Source organism: Stenella coeruleoalba, assembly GCF_951394435.1.
Source record: "Stenella coeruleoalba genome assembly, chromosome: 10".
In the NCBI taxonomy this organism is placed as follows: domain Eukaryota; kingdom Metazoa; phylum Chordata; class Mammalia; order Artiodactyla; family Delphinidae; genus Stenella; species Stenella coeruleoalba.
The window spans coordinates 73,243,815-73,258,961 of record NC_137156.1 but is presented as its reverse complement, the minus strand read 5'-3'; the positions used below and the strand labels follow the sequence as shown (position 1 = coordinate 73,258,961).

Below are 15,147 nucleotides of genomic sequence, written 5' to 3'. Positions count from 1 at the left end.
GATAATTCAGTCAGTGCAAAATGTTTGGCCTCTCTTAAGTAGAAAATTGATTCTGGTTTGTAGTGTCTATGTGCATGAGCCCTAAGAGAACGAATTCACTTCACATGGCCAACCCCCTGCAAAAGCATTTTATTCCAGGAATAGAATGTTTAATCTTTTAAATTTAATGAATACAGCAGTGAAAAAAAGAGGTCATGTTTTCAAACAGAGCTAAACCACATATAAAAAACAGGGAGAATGTGCCAGACTGTCTTATGATCAAGTATTTATAGTAAAGCTATTAATGGAATGGTCACTACATGGGAGTGGAGATCCTAAATATAAATGAAAATTCTGATGTGCTAATCCTTAACAGTGAAAACTTCAGTGCTGTCCTAAAGGATATAATAAAAGGTAAAAAGTCTTTGGTATGTGATCAAACCTATTCTATGCTAAAACTGAAATGTTCTTTTAATACCTTTGAGATGTTGCCTAGTAAAATATACCGGGGTTTTTTTCCCCACTATTCCTGTTACATGTTATGAGAATATATTTATTCCTATAACATGTTTATTTTTAGTATTTACTAACTAAAAATATTATTTTCAGCATTATACTCCCTGCGTGTAGGAAAGATATTCTTTGGAGTGAGAGCTACAATTAATGAGAAAAACTCATAAGCCAAGTTTAAAATAGATTGATATGAACATTTTCATAGTTACAATGGCACTGACCTAAGTTTTATATGAAAGGTTGTGTTTCCTGAATAAGCTTTAAGTAGATGGCTGCTCATGGAAAACTTTTAATTTATGTTGAATCTGTGTCAGTTCAGAAAACTGTTTGGGGTTTTCAAAAAATTTTTAATGAATATTTTGTGTTCTAAATTTTGCACTTTTTCATTTATCAATCCTATTAATTTTTTAGTTTTCTGAATTTCATTTATAATTTTAATCAGTTGATAATCTTTCACAACTGGAAAAATATTTTTAATTCATTTTGACTTTAAAGTAAATCTGTCTGCATTTCACATGGATAATTACACCAGTGATGAAGACATAGACAATGAGTTTGACACCCAGCTCATCATTCAACAGAGTTTACAGGATATTCACAAGCCGGAAACTACACAGCAGTCACCTGAAGATGAGAGGTAATGGTATCTCACTGGCAACATAGTATAAGTATTCAACAGTTGAGCCTTGTCATAAGCACTGATGCTAGTGTTGTGACAAAAACAGAAGAGAGGGTCAGAATCCAAGGAGCTGAATATCTATGAGACTTGATGTGTGACCAGACAGGAGAAATTTGGAAATAATTCAGAATTTAATCAGGCAGTAAAGAAAATAATAGCCAGGACATGGAAGCAACCTAAATGTCCATCAACAGAGGAGTGGATAAAGAAGATGTGGCACATATATACAATGGAATATTACTCAGCCATAAAAAGGAATGAAATTGGGTCATTTGTAGAGACATGGATGGACCTAGAGACTGTCACACAGAGTGAAGTAAGTCAGAAAGAGAAAAAAAAACAAGTATCTTCTATTAACACATGTATGTGGAATCTAGAAAAATGGTATCAGTGACCTTATGTGCAAAGCAGAAATACAGACATAGACATAGAGAACAAATGTATGGATACCAAAGGGGAAGGGGGTGGGGAGGGAGGAATTGGAAGACTGGGATTGACACATTGATATTATTGATACTATGTATAAAATAGACAACTGATAGGAACATACTTTATAGCACAGGGAACTCTACCTAATGCACTGTGGTAACCTAAATGGGAAGGAAGTCCAAAAGGGAGGGGATATCTGTATGTATATGGCTGATTCATTTTGTAGTGCAGTGGAGGCTAACACAACATTGTAAAGCAACCATACTCCAATAAAAATTAATTTAAAAAAAGAAAGAAAATAGTTGGAGGAGGTTACTAGCAAATATGGGTGAGGAGAGGCAGATGAGAAATCAGAAAGAAGAAATACATGAGGATATGTAAGACTAGAGAACACTAATGCATCTTTTCTTTGGGGAGCTAAGGAAATGCATAAATCCAACCAAGACACAGAAACCTTAGTAGGGTAAAGTCTTTAATCTACTCAAATCAAAAGGAGTTATTATGTAAACTTAAACCCAGAAGAGACTAACCCCTTCTGAAGGGTGTGAACTCAGAGTTCTGGTATGACAACACTAGAAAAGGACCCCATGGATCCCTCAGTGGAGTAAGATAATTGCCCTGGATATGGGCTGTCTGCGGCCAAGCACAGCTAGTCAAATGCTCTCTGGGTGATCAGAACTTCAAGCCCCTGAGTAGTTACAATTATTTTTCAGGGGTATTAAACCCATTTGCTTGGGGTGGTGACCTCTATTTGCCTGATGGAGGTAAAATGGGATAAATGTGTTTTAACCCCAAGAGATTTTGTAATTAAATACAGAGATGTTGGAGTATATCAAACCTACAGTATTTTTTTTTTAAGTAACATACTCATGGAGTGAACACTGTGTGCCACACTATTCTGAGCATTTCATAAATATGTATTAACTCATTTAAATTCTAATTCTCATTACCTCTCTATGTGGTAGGTACTATTATTTTCCCCATTTAGAGATGAGGCGACTGAGGCATAGCATAGCGAAATTAAATGACTTACCCAAGGTCACAGAGCTAGTAAGTAATGAGCCAGGCAGCCTGGCTTCAGAGTCTGCATTCTTTACTACACTATTCCTACACTTTTATGTTAAATTTAGGAATAATCTTTAAATAGTTAAAAGTTTTGTAAATAAATTGGATTTCATTGGGTTACCTGTTGTATTAACCTTGTGATTAAACCTTGTGATTAACTTTGAAGTCATGATTTTAGGTTGAAAGGCATAAGAGATTTTGATTAAGAGTACTGAAATGTTTCAAAGAAATTAAAATTGACTACAGTTATAAATTTCAGTCATTAGACTTGCAAGAATTGTATGATACTTAGCAAGGCTTGCTGATTTGATCAGGCACTTGAAGGAATTAGGAAAATAGAATATACTTGAGACAGGAGCAATAAAGCCCCCCCCTCACCAAAAGATGTCCCAAGTCCTAATCCCCAGAACCTGTGGATATGTAACCTTACATGGCAATGGAGAATTAAGGCTGCAGATCGAATTAAGGTTGCTAATCAGTTGACTTTAAGATAGGGAGATTGACTAAATTTTAAGTAGGACAGATTGTCTAAGGGAATTTATTTCTTTCAAGCTGGGTTCATTGAATAATCAAAGAAAAAGGGAAGGTGACAATCCTTATTTACTAGAGTTTAAAATAATATAAGATTTATAAGTTGAGCTTTAAAACTTTAAATATTTTAATAAAAATATTACTTTAAAAAACTGCTGATTATGTTTTTTGAATACAGATTCTGATCACGAATATTTTTTAAAACTTACACCATGATTATTTACTATTTTTTACAATAATAATTTTTGCTAGGATCATTGACATTATAGAGTGGCCATTTAAATTTTACCATGTGACAGTGTGACATTTCAGTCCTAGGCATGTTTGATTCAGTTCAGCAGACACTGATTGAAGGCTAACTGTAATCCAGGCTCTCAAAGTTCTTGCCCTAAAGAAGCTGATGAGGGAAGACACATGGGAGGGGAGTTTCCCTGGAACACATTAAGGGCCATACTACGTTTTCTTTTTCCTTTTTTTTTTTCTGAATATATATACATATATCTTTTATTTATTTATTTTTTGAAACATCTTTATTGGAATATAATTGCTTTACAATGGTGTGTTAGTTTCTGCTTTATAACAAAGTGAATCAGCTATACATATACATATATCCCCGTATCTCCTCCCTCTTGCGTTTTGAAGTATTTCTATTATGCCTCAGTCATTGCCTCATATGAGTTCATTCCTGGTTAACTACTATTGCCTTTACCTCTTCCTTTTGTTTTATCAAATGCCTTAGTTTTTTCCTCAGTTTTGGAATTACATTCATATGTTTTTTCTCTGCAGCTTTTTGATTGCAGACTGTAAGAGGATAGTTGAAACAATAGAGACAGTTAAGTACTCTTCCTATTCTATCCCCTTCAACGTGTGGTAAGATGTAATGGTGACAACTGGTAGCATTTCCCCTCTAAGTTCAGGAAGCCTAGAAGCAGGATCTCCCAAGTGCCGAACACTATGGGGTCAACAGCTAATTGTCAAGAGTCTGATGGGGCCTTTCCTGGGAGAAACTACTTCAGCAAAATTTAGCAAACAGCTCCTGGGCTCCTCGGTGGACAGAGCTGTTTTCTGTATGTAACAAGATGACGGGTATTCACAGGTCCAGGTGGTATGGAATGCTAGATGAAAGGCCTTACTGCTTGTTTGTCCTATGCCATTTAAATTTGTCTTTCATTAAAGGTAGTGCTAGAATACTGTTGTCTCATGCACTAACCTTGATGATGGAATTCAGAAGCAGTATGGGCTGCCTTGTATATGTGCCAAATGTGAATATGTTCTCATTTGACTTGTTAATAGGTAAGGAAGATGTATTGTCAGGGTTGACCAAGTACCATTCTGCTTTTGATGAAGCAGATGAGATAGGCTGGCTTCCTCTCCATAAGGCTGCAGTGCAATTAAATAAGAACATTTTGGAAATAACCCTGAAAGGTAAACTCCCTTTATAACTCTTATTGATGCTTCTGAGAAATAAATTTAAAATTTATTTCTGTATCTTAATCTGTGTGGTCTAATGGATTTATTTCAGCTTCAAAACCCAGTGTGTGGGAGCAAACCACCAACAATGGTGAAACACCACTTTTTTTGGCTGTCAGCCATTGCCTCTTAGAAAATGTCTGTTTTCTTCTTCTCAATGGCTGCAATCCAAATGCCAAGAACGTCGAAGGCAATTCTCCTCTTCTTACAGGTAAATTAACACGTTAGCTCTGGAGAACAGTCTGTGGCTCTGAGTGTCCTCCAGGCCCACAGGTTTCAAAGGCAGTTTCTTGTGCATAGTTGCAGCAGTGTCACTCTGGTGCCAAATAACCACACATGGGTACCTGACCCTCAAGAAACTTTATATAGGCTGGCCTGTGAGGTGGCCTGAGGGAAAGTCTCTGCCCAATTATGAGCTGATCATTTTTACATGGTACCTCAGTTGAACAAGTTAATTCTTGTATAAGAAATATAGGAAAGGAGCAGAGTAGGAAGAAGCAGCCAATGGTTGGGTAAAGATGGCAGATTAAATATGAATGAGTAATTCTGCTGCCTCCTGAGTCTTCAGGAGGATTACAGTTCGTCAAGTGTTTTAAAGGGTTAAGATACAAAGAATGGGAAGAATGGAAGAGGAGACAACAATAACATGATTTTTAAAAATCAGAAGAGCAGATGGATGACTAGTAAGTGTCAAGAAAGCCAAATCTTAACTTGAAGTGGGGAAAGCCAAAAACCAGCACAGTTATATCAAAAGGCCTGGAAATTGTTGGCTATAGTTACCTCATGGAGCAGGGATGAAGGATGGGCAGCTAAAATAGAAAAATTGGTTGAAAACTATTAAGAAACAAGTAGTCAGGTATCTAGATCACTTCTCTCAATCCACCCTGCTGGGTCAGACTCTTCCCCCACCCAGCAGAATTTCGGAAGTTTTTTCTCTGAATAGTGTGAGCAAAGGCTCTCTGGACTGGGGGTTATTTGGCAAGGGCAAGAGCACTGGATTGAAAACACTGGAGGAATTAAGCACATAGGCTGAGCTCTCCCAGTTCTTCACCAAATTCTAGAAAGCCAGCAGCTAGAACTTCACCCTCCAAGAGGAGGCTTCTTTGGAGAATCTGATCAGCTCAAAGAGAAAGAACTAAAAATACTAAAACTGGAGGTTCCCCAACAAATAGCCCAGGCATATTAACCTACAGTTAAGACCACAGTCAATGTTTAGAATTTCTAGGCAGATTTTTAGTCCCCAGCTCTTAATCATGAGCAGACATCCAAGGACTATCTGAGGAAAGTCTTCAACAAAGATAAACAACTTGGAAGAAACAGATTATTTAGGGGAAAATAAAAGGTAGGGGGAAATTATCATTAATTTCCTCAGAGAAATCAATGAAAATTAATGAACTAGCAGGACACTACTAAAAAAAAATGAAGAACGAAACAGAAAACACTCTTGAAAATGAAAAATATGACGGCAGAAATTTAAAAAAACTCAAACGCGAGGAGATAAAGTTAGGAAAGCTTCCAGAAAAAGAAGATAAGAAATGAAAAATCAGTAAGAAGAATAACTAAGAGAACTAGGATGATAACTGAAGAGGAGCAGCCTGTGAGTAACAGGAATGGTAGAAAGAGAACAGACAACATAGAGGCAATATACCGTCAATGAGACAAGTCTAGAAAATTATTTCCTAAAACAAAGGACATGTTTCATCTTTCCAAAATGAAAGAGCACACAAAGTGCCAGCTCAATGAATTACAAAAGACCCAACACTCTTGGCGCTCTATATTCCTAGTCTTAGTGCAGTTATAGCCCTTGATATGGCACATTATAAATGGTTGTGAGCAGAATTCATGCTGATTCAGTGTCTAACGCCTAGCAAGATTCCCCAAACACAGCTGGTGCCAACAATTAGCAAATGGATAGGGAGATGGATAAATTAAGGTGCTCTAGAATCTTGAAGGACTAAAGATTATCATCCAATGCAAATTAACAGCAGAAATGCCAATTAGAGAATATTGGTTAACAAAATGTGAGGTTAACAATAATTTCCTAATTATTGCTGTTTTTGTTTTTCCTCATGTAAAGCAGCTACAATCGTTTCTAGGACTGTACTAGGTACTTAAGTTCCCATTTTCTTGAGAACATAAAGATGATAAATGAAAATTTTGTTTTTCAGCTACATAAGCAGCCAACAGACAATGAATAATTGGTCATGGTTTACAGGAAAGCAAATAGCCTATTGATGTAAAACACTGTTAATATTATTTGATATATGCCTCATTTTACAATCCGTTTCCTAAACACCAAATGCTGGTACATGGGGGATAGGTAGGAAGAACTCCTTAAGAAGCCTGAGGGAAACTAGCTGATCTGATACTCTGGCCTTAATTTCCGGTTGAACATGATGCCTCCCTCACTTCTAATCTCCCAGCTGTTCTACAGGACTCCTACGATATGGCCGCCTTGCTGATCAGCCGTGGAGCAGATGTCAATCTGCGGTGTGTCAATGAGAAGACAGCTCTCCACGAAGCAGCCAGGCTGGGCAGACGGGACATAGTGAAGCTCCTGCTGGTTTCTGGGGCCCACCCTGACCCAAAGAGCTCCTACGGATTCACTCCTCTTGCTCTTGCTGCCCAAAGCGGACACACTAAAACCATGGAACTATTACTGCAGAAAGGCAAGATTTTCCTATACAGTCAGCACACTACTAAAGGATAACATGACCTAAGCGTTCTCCTCTTTATGGAGAGCTTCAGTGTAATAGAAGTTAACATTTTATTTAAGCCTAACTTAATATTTTATTGAAGTGTGTGTTAATATTAGCTATTGAAAGAGCCAAAATAGGGATTGAATATTTCTTATTTGCTGTGAAGCAGTTTCCCTAAAATTACTAGGATGCAGGTTACTCTTATTTAATGTACCCTGACCATGTTAAGAGGATGGTTGTTTTTTGTTTAATTTTTTGTGTGGTGGTGTTCTTTTCTAGATTCATAGAATGAAACACTCCACAACATCCCCTTCACGTTGTCTCTGCCTAAGCTAAGTTATGAGGCAGTCCAACCTGTTACCAGATGAATTAAGTTGTTAGGAGATTCTTCCTGATTTCTTCTCTTTGGGTCCCAGTTCTCCCCTCTAGTAATAAACAAAACTCTGAGAGAAGGGGAAGGCAATTTATATGTATTGAGTACTCTCTAAGCACCAGGTATTAAGTTACTTATTTTATCTCAAATAATCTTCTACAAACCCTGTGAGGTAGGCATTATCCTCATTTTACCCTTGAGGAAAGTGAGGGTCAGGGATGGTACCAGTTGTAGAACTTCCCTTCAAACACTCCCTCCCCTGCCACCCGTGCTATAGCTGTGGCCATCTTATATCCTGGTTTAACTGGCAGAGATCCTAGCTCAGAGAACTGTCTTTGAGGAGACCCTCATTGATGACACTGTTAGAAGAAGCAGTGTAATATCTAAAGCTTTTTTTCGAAGAAGCAAATCTTTACCAAGATTTAATAAAGTCCCAATATTAGAATTATCTTCTTTATTCTCCTCCCCATTTGCATCCTGAAGTCTTATTTCTTTCTCTAACAATAGACGGTCCTGGTGTCCAATTTTCTAGACTGCAGGGACTCCTACATTTAAGAACAACTTTCTGCTTTCTAGACTTACCTAAATCTTTCCTATCATATAGGGGAGGCTAGTTCCCAATCAATGGCCGTAAGACCTTTTAAGTAAGATGTTTTAAATGAGTGATACCAGAGATGTCTAAAGTTATTAGCTGGAATAACAAAGTAAACACTGGATGCTTCATCTACACAAAAAGAGCAACCTTTTGTGTAGATCATTGATTAAAATATAAAGAAACAGGAGAGGCGACAGATTTTAAATCCTTAACCTTTCAAAGAAACCAGTATCGGTTGACCTCAGTGAGGTCAGTGAGGGAGCATTTCCCTTAGGTAAGCCCCTTATAGTCATTTGCACACAGCTACTAAATAGAAGAGCCAAGCTTTGAACCCACTTCTGTCTCATTCCAAATCACATTACTTTATTACCCTGCACTGCTAGAGTGGCAACATGGCATCATAGAAATAGCACCTGGGTCTGGCCCACCTGTACATGAATCCCGACTACCTTGCTTACTAGTTGTGCATCTCTGGTGAAGTAATTTAATCTCAATGAAACTCAGTTTCTTCATCTTTAAAATGAAGATATTAGCATCTACTTCCTAGGGTTTTTGTGAAGTTTAGAAATTATTACATACATAAAGAAACCAGCACATAGTGAGTACTCATTACATGGGGGCTTATTAGACATTTCTTAATGCATTCTAGGAATGGGGTTCTGGGGGAGCCACTATATTCTTTTTTTTTTAATTTTCAAAATATTTTAATCTATTTACAAATTTTTCAATTAGACAAAAATATGCAGGAAGGGGTTATCTAATTGAGCGATGATAATCAGGACATATATATTATGTGTATTAGCAAAAAATGTGAATAAGTTCTTCAGTAAAAGAAAAAACATGGTGCATATAATAGATTTCTCATAGTTCTATGTAGAACTTTCACTAAGAGAACACTCACCTAAAATGGATTATTCCTCATCAAATGCTACAGTGAGAATTCTTCTGTAGGAAGCATTTTATGGATTCCTTCCAGAACATAGAGATGATAATCTGTCTTCTAGGAATTCATTTTCAAGATGGATTATTCAATGAATGGCATCATTTGGGTACCCCATTCTGCACTTGTAAGGAGGGGACATAATTTTCCAAAGACTGAAGTCACTTTCATCTCTCCTCCTACGGTACAACTCCACTTAAGTCTGGAGTTTTGCATCTAAAACTATATGAGCTTTTAAGACTGAGATCTGATTCATCATAATCTTTTCCATGAAGAAAGATCTTTCAGTTTCCTCCAAGTTGAAACAGCAATAGAGTGCCATTCCATGTAAAGCACAATGACACCATATAAATTAGGAATAATATATTGAAATAGAATTTGTATGTGGATGATATTGCCAAAATAAAGAACAGAGAAGAACAAATGACTGTGATGAGCCAACATACACCTTAAATGGGCTTTGGCTTACTGCTTACACATGCAAGACAGTCAATAAATATTAGAGTCCTTATATTCTGAAGATTATGGAGTCCACACTAAAGTCACTATATCTTTTTTATATGAGTTGTGAAGGTGCCCAGAGTGTCCTCCTATTCTTTTGTCCATTCGAATGCTACTCTTTCTTCAAAGCCTTTACTGAGAGGCCTTCCACAACTGACCCCAAATTCCTCCCTCCTTCCTTCACCTCCCAGCCCTGCTCACAACTCCAGCCCTGAGATCTTCAAGAAGACAGCCTGTATCTGTACTCTTATTATCCACACCACTCACACAGCACTTAGCTTACAGGGTACTACAATATACCCTTTTAACTATCAGCAGTCCCTATCTTCAACTAAAAACAGCTAGTGTCTCTTAGTATGAACAGTCTCCTAGGAACAAGTTAAAAAGAACAAATACACTTTTCCACCGTAAGATCTTCATTAGATGTCATGGTGACATAGTTCAACAGGATTGTTAGACCATCTTATAGTGTGTTATGAGGTAAGCGAGCTTTTGTATGCTGGTCTGGAAATAAAACCATCTTCTATAAAATTACTTCTCCTGGGATTTTTAAGTTAGAAACAAATAACTTATAAAATTACTCTGAAAGCCAACGTACTTATAACTTAGAGACTGCTTACACCATTTTCTCTCCCCAACTAGTTTGTAAACTGTCTGAGACAGGAGGTACATACTTTATGTCTTTGATTCTTAGTGTTTTGCTAAAGTAGCTGCTCAATAATTGCTTTTTGGTAGTGGTGGTACACTTTTAAGAATACTTAAGCAATACAGTGGAAAAGACTCTGCATAACATCACTCTTTCTCCTCCTAGGAGCTAATGCTCTTGGTCAGGCCTCTGATTCTTCTTCCATCTTACTTGAAGCAGCTAGTGGAGGAAATCCAGACTCTGTAACTCTCTTGCTGGAGTATGGAGCTGATGCCAACATCCCTAAGAATTCAGGCCACCTGCCCATTCATGTGGCAGCTGACAGAGGCCACTTGTTGTAAGTTCAACTACATTATTGCAAATAATAGAAATAGTAATAGCCATGGGGTTTTGGAGGGGGGGGCAGCTTCTGGGAATTTTATATTCTTCATCTCTGATCCTACAACTCCAACACCCCTTTTAAAGGTGAGAAACTCTTGACCAGCTAGAAAAGTGGTAAATTCAGACATCCTCTGTAGACCCTGAAGAGACATAAAACTATTTTATTTTCAGGTCGTTTGGCAATATGGGGAGCCTCAGGTTTCACTGACTGGGGTAATTCTGAGTTTTATATCTACACCTTAGTTTCATTTAACTTTACGTGGTATCTGAGTTTTTGGATGCAGGACTATGCTTTTTTTTGGTTGGGGTGTCTAAAAACCAACTGATGCTAATACCATCCAGTGCTAGTATAAAGCAATCATATACAGGTCAATGCAGCATCTTAACAAAAACTATTTTTTAATGCACTTTGAAATTCTTTCTCAGAGCTCTGAAGATTTTGGTTCCAGTCACAGATTTTGCTGCCATTAAGCAGAGTGGCATCAGTCCAGTTCACTGTGCAGCAGCAGGAGCACACCCCAAATGCCTGGAACTTCTCATCCAGTCTGGGTTTGATGTAAATTTCATGCTAGATCAGAGAATTCGCAAACACTATGATGACCACAGGAAGTCAGCTTTGTATTTTGCTGTATCAAATGGTGACCTCTCTTCAGTTAAGCTGCTTCTGAGTGCTGGAGCTCTGCCTAATCAAGACCCAGTTAACTGCCTCCAGGTAGCCCTAAGGATGGGCAACTATGAGCTGATAAGCCTGCTGCTACGGCATGGGGCCAACGTTAATTACTTCTGCAAAGTCAACCCTTTACATTTCCCATCAGCACTTCAATACACGCTGAAAGATGAAGTCATGCTCAGGATGCTGTTGAATTATGGGTATGACACAGAGCGATGCTTTGACTGTCCTCATGGAGACAAAGTTCATCCTTTCTATACTTCTGTTGAAGGCTGGACATCTACAGTTATCAAAGATACTATGGTAAGTGCACAGTATCGGCTGTGTCACCCTATGTAGTCATTATCCGTGTCCCTGAACTACAGCAAAAGATAAAACTCCATCCCCTCCAGAAGCTCATGGAGGGAAAGATTTTAATACGATAAATATGATAAAATAAACATGATAGTAGAAAGATGTAAAAGGTATAGAAACAGAGGAAAAAGTGATTTAACTCTAGTTAATGAAGCAACATCTGAACAAGGCTGTGAAAAATAAATGCAGCCTTATATACCAGTTATGTTTTTTCTTTGAAGAAGTGAGTTATCTAGCTAAAATGTTTCTGGGTTCCTGATACTTGTACCCCTAGGTTTTTGGCTCTAACATTTGATTAATGGATTTCTTTGGTCACATTTTGATGAAAAAAGGATCACAATAAATATAGTTGACCACTCTCTTCTTGAGACATTTTTCTCTTAGCTGTCATCACACCACAGTCTCCTATTTTCCCCCTACTTAATTGGTCACTTCTATTTTCCCCAACTTGAGCTCTTCCCCTGATTTTTCAAATAGCTGCCACCCTTCAGGTCTCATTTCAAGTGTTACCTCCTCAAAGAGGCCCTTCCTTATGCATCTTACCTAAGGTAGTTCTGTTCCCTAATCATTCTCTTTAATGCTTTTCATTTCTTTTATAGTACTTATCGGTTTCTGAAATTCTTAATATTTTACTGATTATGTATCTCCCCCACAAACACATGAATGTAAGCTCTTGTTCACCACTTTCCTCAGCTTACAGATCTGTGCTTAGCACACAATAGATGCACTATAGATACCTGAATTCATATTATTAAAATCTGAAAATATAAATAAAATGGAGAAAGAACTTTGAGTCAATTCTGAAAAGGAAAATATTTTAATATTGTATATTACTTTTAGGTTATGATTAATGTAGAACTTGGTATTTAAGCAATATGTCATCTTGTATTATTTCCTGACTTTTCATATAGTATTATTTGCCTTCTTACATGGGCATCTTGTGTAAGGACATGTAAATTACTTAAAGGCAGAAACTATCATACGTTTCAAGTATCAGAGTGGGAATAGGTTATGAATGATAGAAAACCCCAAATAAGAGAGGCTCTAATAAGATGGCTTACTCCCCTCTCCTATAAATAAAGGCGAGAGTAAATAGACTTCTAATTGGACAGTTCCATGATTCACAGGAGAAACTCACATCCACAGTCCAACCAGCAGGAAGGCAGGCAGGAGGAAGCAGCACACACCTTGCTCTTCTTTTAACAGCATTCTGGAAGTTGCTCACACTTCCATTGACATCTCATTGGCTAGAACTTAGTCAGATGGCCACATCTAGATGCAAGTGAAGCTGGAAAGGTAATCTTTATTCCACACAGCCATGCAGGCAACCAAAGGGGATAAAAGCTATTAGGTAACAGTCTGTTTTAAACCCTCGTTATCTTATAAAGTTTGGAAGACTTGGTAGTAAATATTTTTCCAAATGTTAGAGCTAAGAAATATTTTCTTGTTCAACACCTTAGTTTATAAATGAGGAACTTCAAACCTTGGTTCTTGACTCCGAGTTTAGTGTTCTTTTGATTACTGTGTTAAACCACAGATACTTAGTTTTCCATTTACTTTCATAGTTCTGATTTTCTTCCTCAGTTCTGCGAAGTAATAACTTTGTCATGGCTGCAACATCTCTCTGGAAAGGTTGTTCGAGTGATGCTTGATTATGTTGATCAAGTTAGGATCTGTTCAAAGTTGAAAGCTGTGCTCCAAAAACAGAGGCTCTGGTCAGAAATCCATTTTATCTTGAGTGAGTATTTTTCTTTCTTGACAATTCTTACCAAAAAATACTAACTGAACTCTTATTTCTTTTGTAGAACATTGTTCTCTTCAGTTAAAAGCTTGACCTAAAGAAACGAAGAAAAATACTATTCCTATCTAAAAAATGTTACCATTTACAACTACACTTAATTTGTACTTACTACCATTTCCCAATAGATAAAATCTGTTAGGTAATTATTTATTATATAGGTAGATAATACTTTTCTTCTGATCCTATGGAACACCATAGACACAGGAATTAAAAACTATGAAATGGCACTAAAACAGGGATGAGAAAATGCTAAGATCTAAGGCTACAGAGGATATTAAATGACCCTTCAAATCAAATTCTTTCACAGTAGCACATAAGTCAAATTAAGAAGAATTTCTTTCATATAATTTCCCCACAGGTAGTGATCTTTAGTTTTTAGCCTGACCCCAAGGGGCAGGACAGGGGGATAATACCCACAGGTGTAGGAGCTTTAGGTCTCACAGGCCAGACCCACAACTGATGCCAGTCTTTGGACTCTAACGTGACATGGCTCTGAAACCACAGCTACGAGATTTGCAGTGAGAAGTGGAAAGCTATTTCCCAATTAACTTTTCCATTTAGTCAGAGCAAATGAAAATCTTGGTGGCTTAAGTACAAAATACATTTGCTAAAGATCACTAAAAAATGAAGCAATTCTTTCTTTTGGATAATGTGCCTGTTTTTCATTTTAGCAAACCCTCGCTCCCTGAAACATTTGTGCCGCCTCAAGATCCGGAAGTGTATGGGACGTTTACATTTGCGCTGCCCCATCTTCATGTCATTTCTTCCGTTACCCAATCGTCTAAAGGCATATGTCCTTTACAAAGAATATGACCTTTATGAACAAGGAATTTTCACAGGAACCTGGTAATCAAACTATTCTGGATGAAAAGGTATATAATTCCACAGATGTCTTTCTTAAAATGTGACTTGTTACATTGATTCATATTTCTCACTTTACCTAGCAACTAAAATCTCAATGCAGTCTACATTCTTTAAAAAGTCACTCTGAACATAGCCTCTCAACAGATGGCTGGCATTCTGAAAGGCAGTTTTGTAAAAATAAAACCCAAACAGTAAAAATTTCAATTAACTAAGATACATCAGTTCTAATACTGTATTCATCTTACATTAAATGTATAAATCCACATTTCTACATGCTCAAAATAATAAATGCTACCTCTGATAATTCATAATTCTTAACAGTAATCCTTCTTATAGAGAAGTACATATATAAAATGTCTTAGTGACTGCAGTGAATAAAGTATTGACCCCAGTACATGACCCTAAAATTAGCTGTTCTTGTACAAAAGTCCCAAGGCCAGTTTATTGTCTGTTTACTTGCAGAGTCCATTACTGAGGTAATTCAGTTAATTGAAAGAGAACCTTCAATTGCGATTTCATCATTAATGGGATACATGCGTTCCTTCTTCCTACAAAACCCTGGCTAAGGGTTGCCATTTATTGGTTAATGTGATCACTACAAGTGTTTTCAAATGGATGATGGCTTATGATTTCTGTACTGAACCTAGTCGACTACTA

The 15,147-nt window shown here is 37.2% G+C and overlaps 1 protein-coding gene across 1 annotated transcript; it reads left to right on the top strand.

Moving 5' to 3' along the window:
• The first annotated feature begins 992 nt into the window (after positions 1–992).
• ASB14 (ankyrin repeat and SOCS box containing 14) lies at positions 993–14,728 on the top strand. The gene is made up of 8 exons (XM_079933332.1): positions 993–1,129; positions 4,431–4,621; positions 4,719–4,877; positions 7,090–7,335; positions 10,586–10,757; positions 11,228–11,774; positions 13,410–13,563; positions 14,298–14,728. The coding sequence occupies exons 1-8, from the start codon at positions 1,008–1,010 to the stop codon at positions 14,474–14,476; spliced, it is 1,770 nt and encodes a 589-aa protein (XP_079789458.1). The 5' UTR covers positions 993–1,007; the 3' UTR covers positions 14,477–14,728.
• The last annotated feature ends 419 nt before the right edge of the window (positions 14,729–15,147 follow it).

Excerpts from the sequence above, each read along its gene's own strand:
- ASB14 (XM_079933332.1), top strand. The coding sequence starts at position 1,008 with ATGGATAATTACACCAGTGATGAAGACATAGACAATGAGTTTGACACC. Across the intron at positions 10,758-11,227 it reads GCTGACAGAGGCCACTTGTT|AGCTCTGAAGATTTTGGTTC; the intron begins GTAAGTTCAACT and ends ATTCTTTCTCAG. Across the intron at positions 13,564-14,297 it reads AGAAATCCATTTTATCTTGA|CAAACCCTCGCTCCCTGAAA; the intron begins GTGAGTATTTTT and ends TTTTCATTTTAG.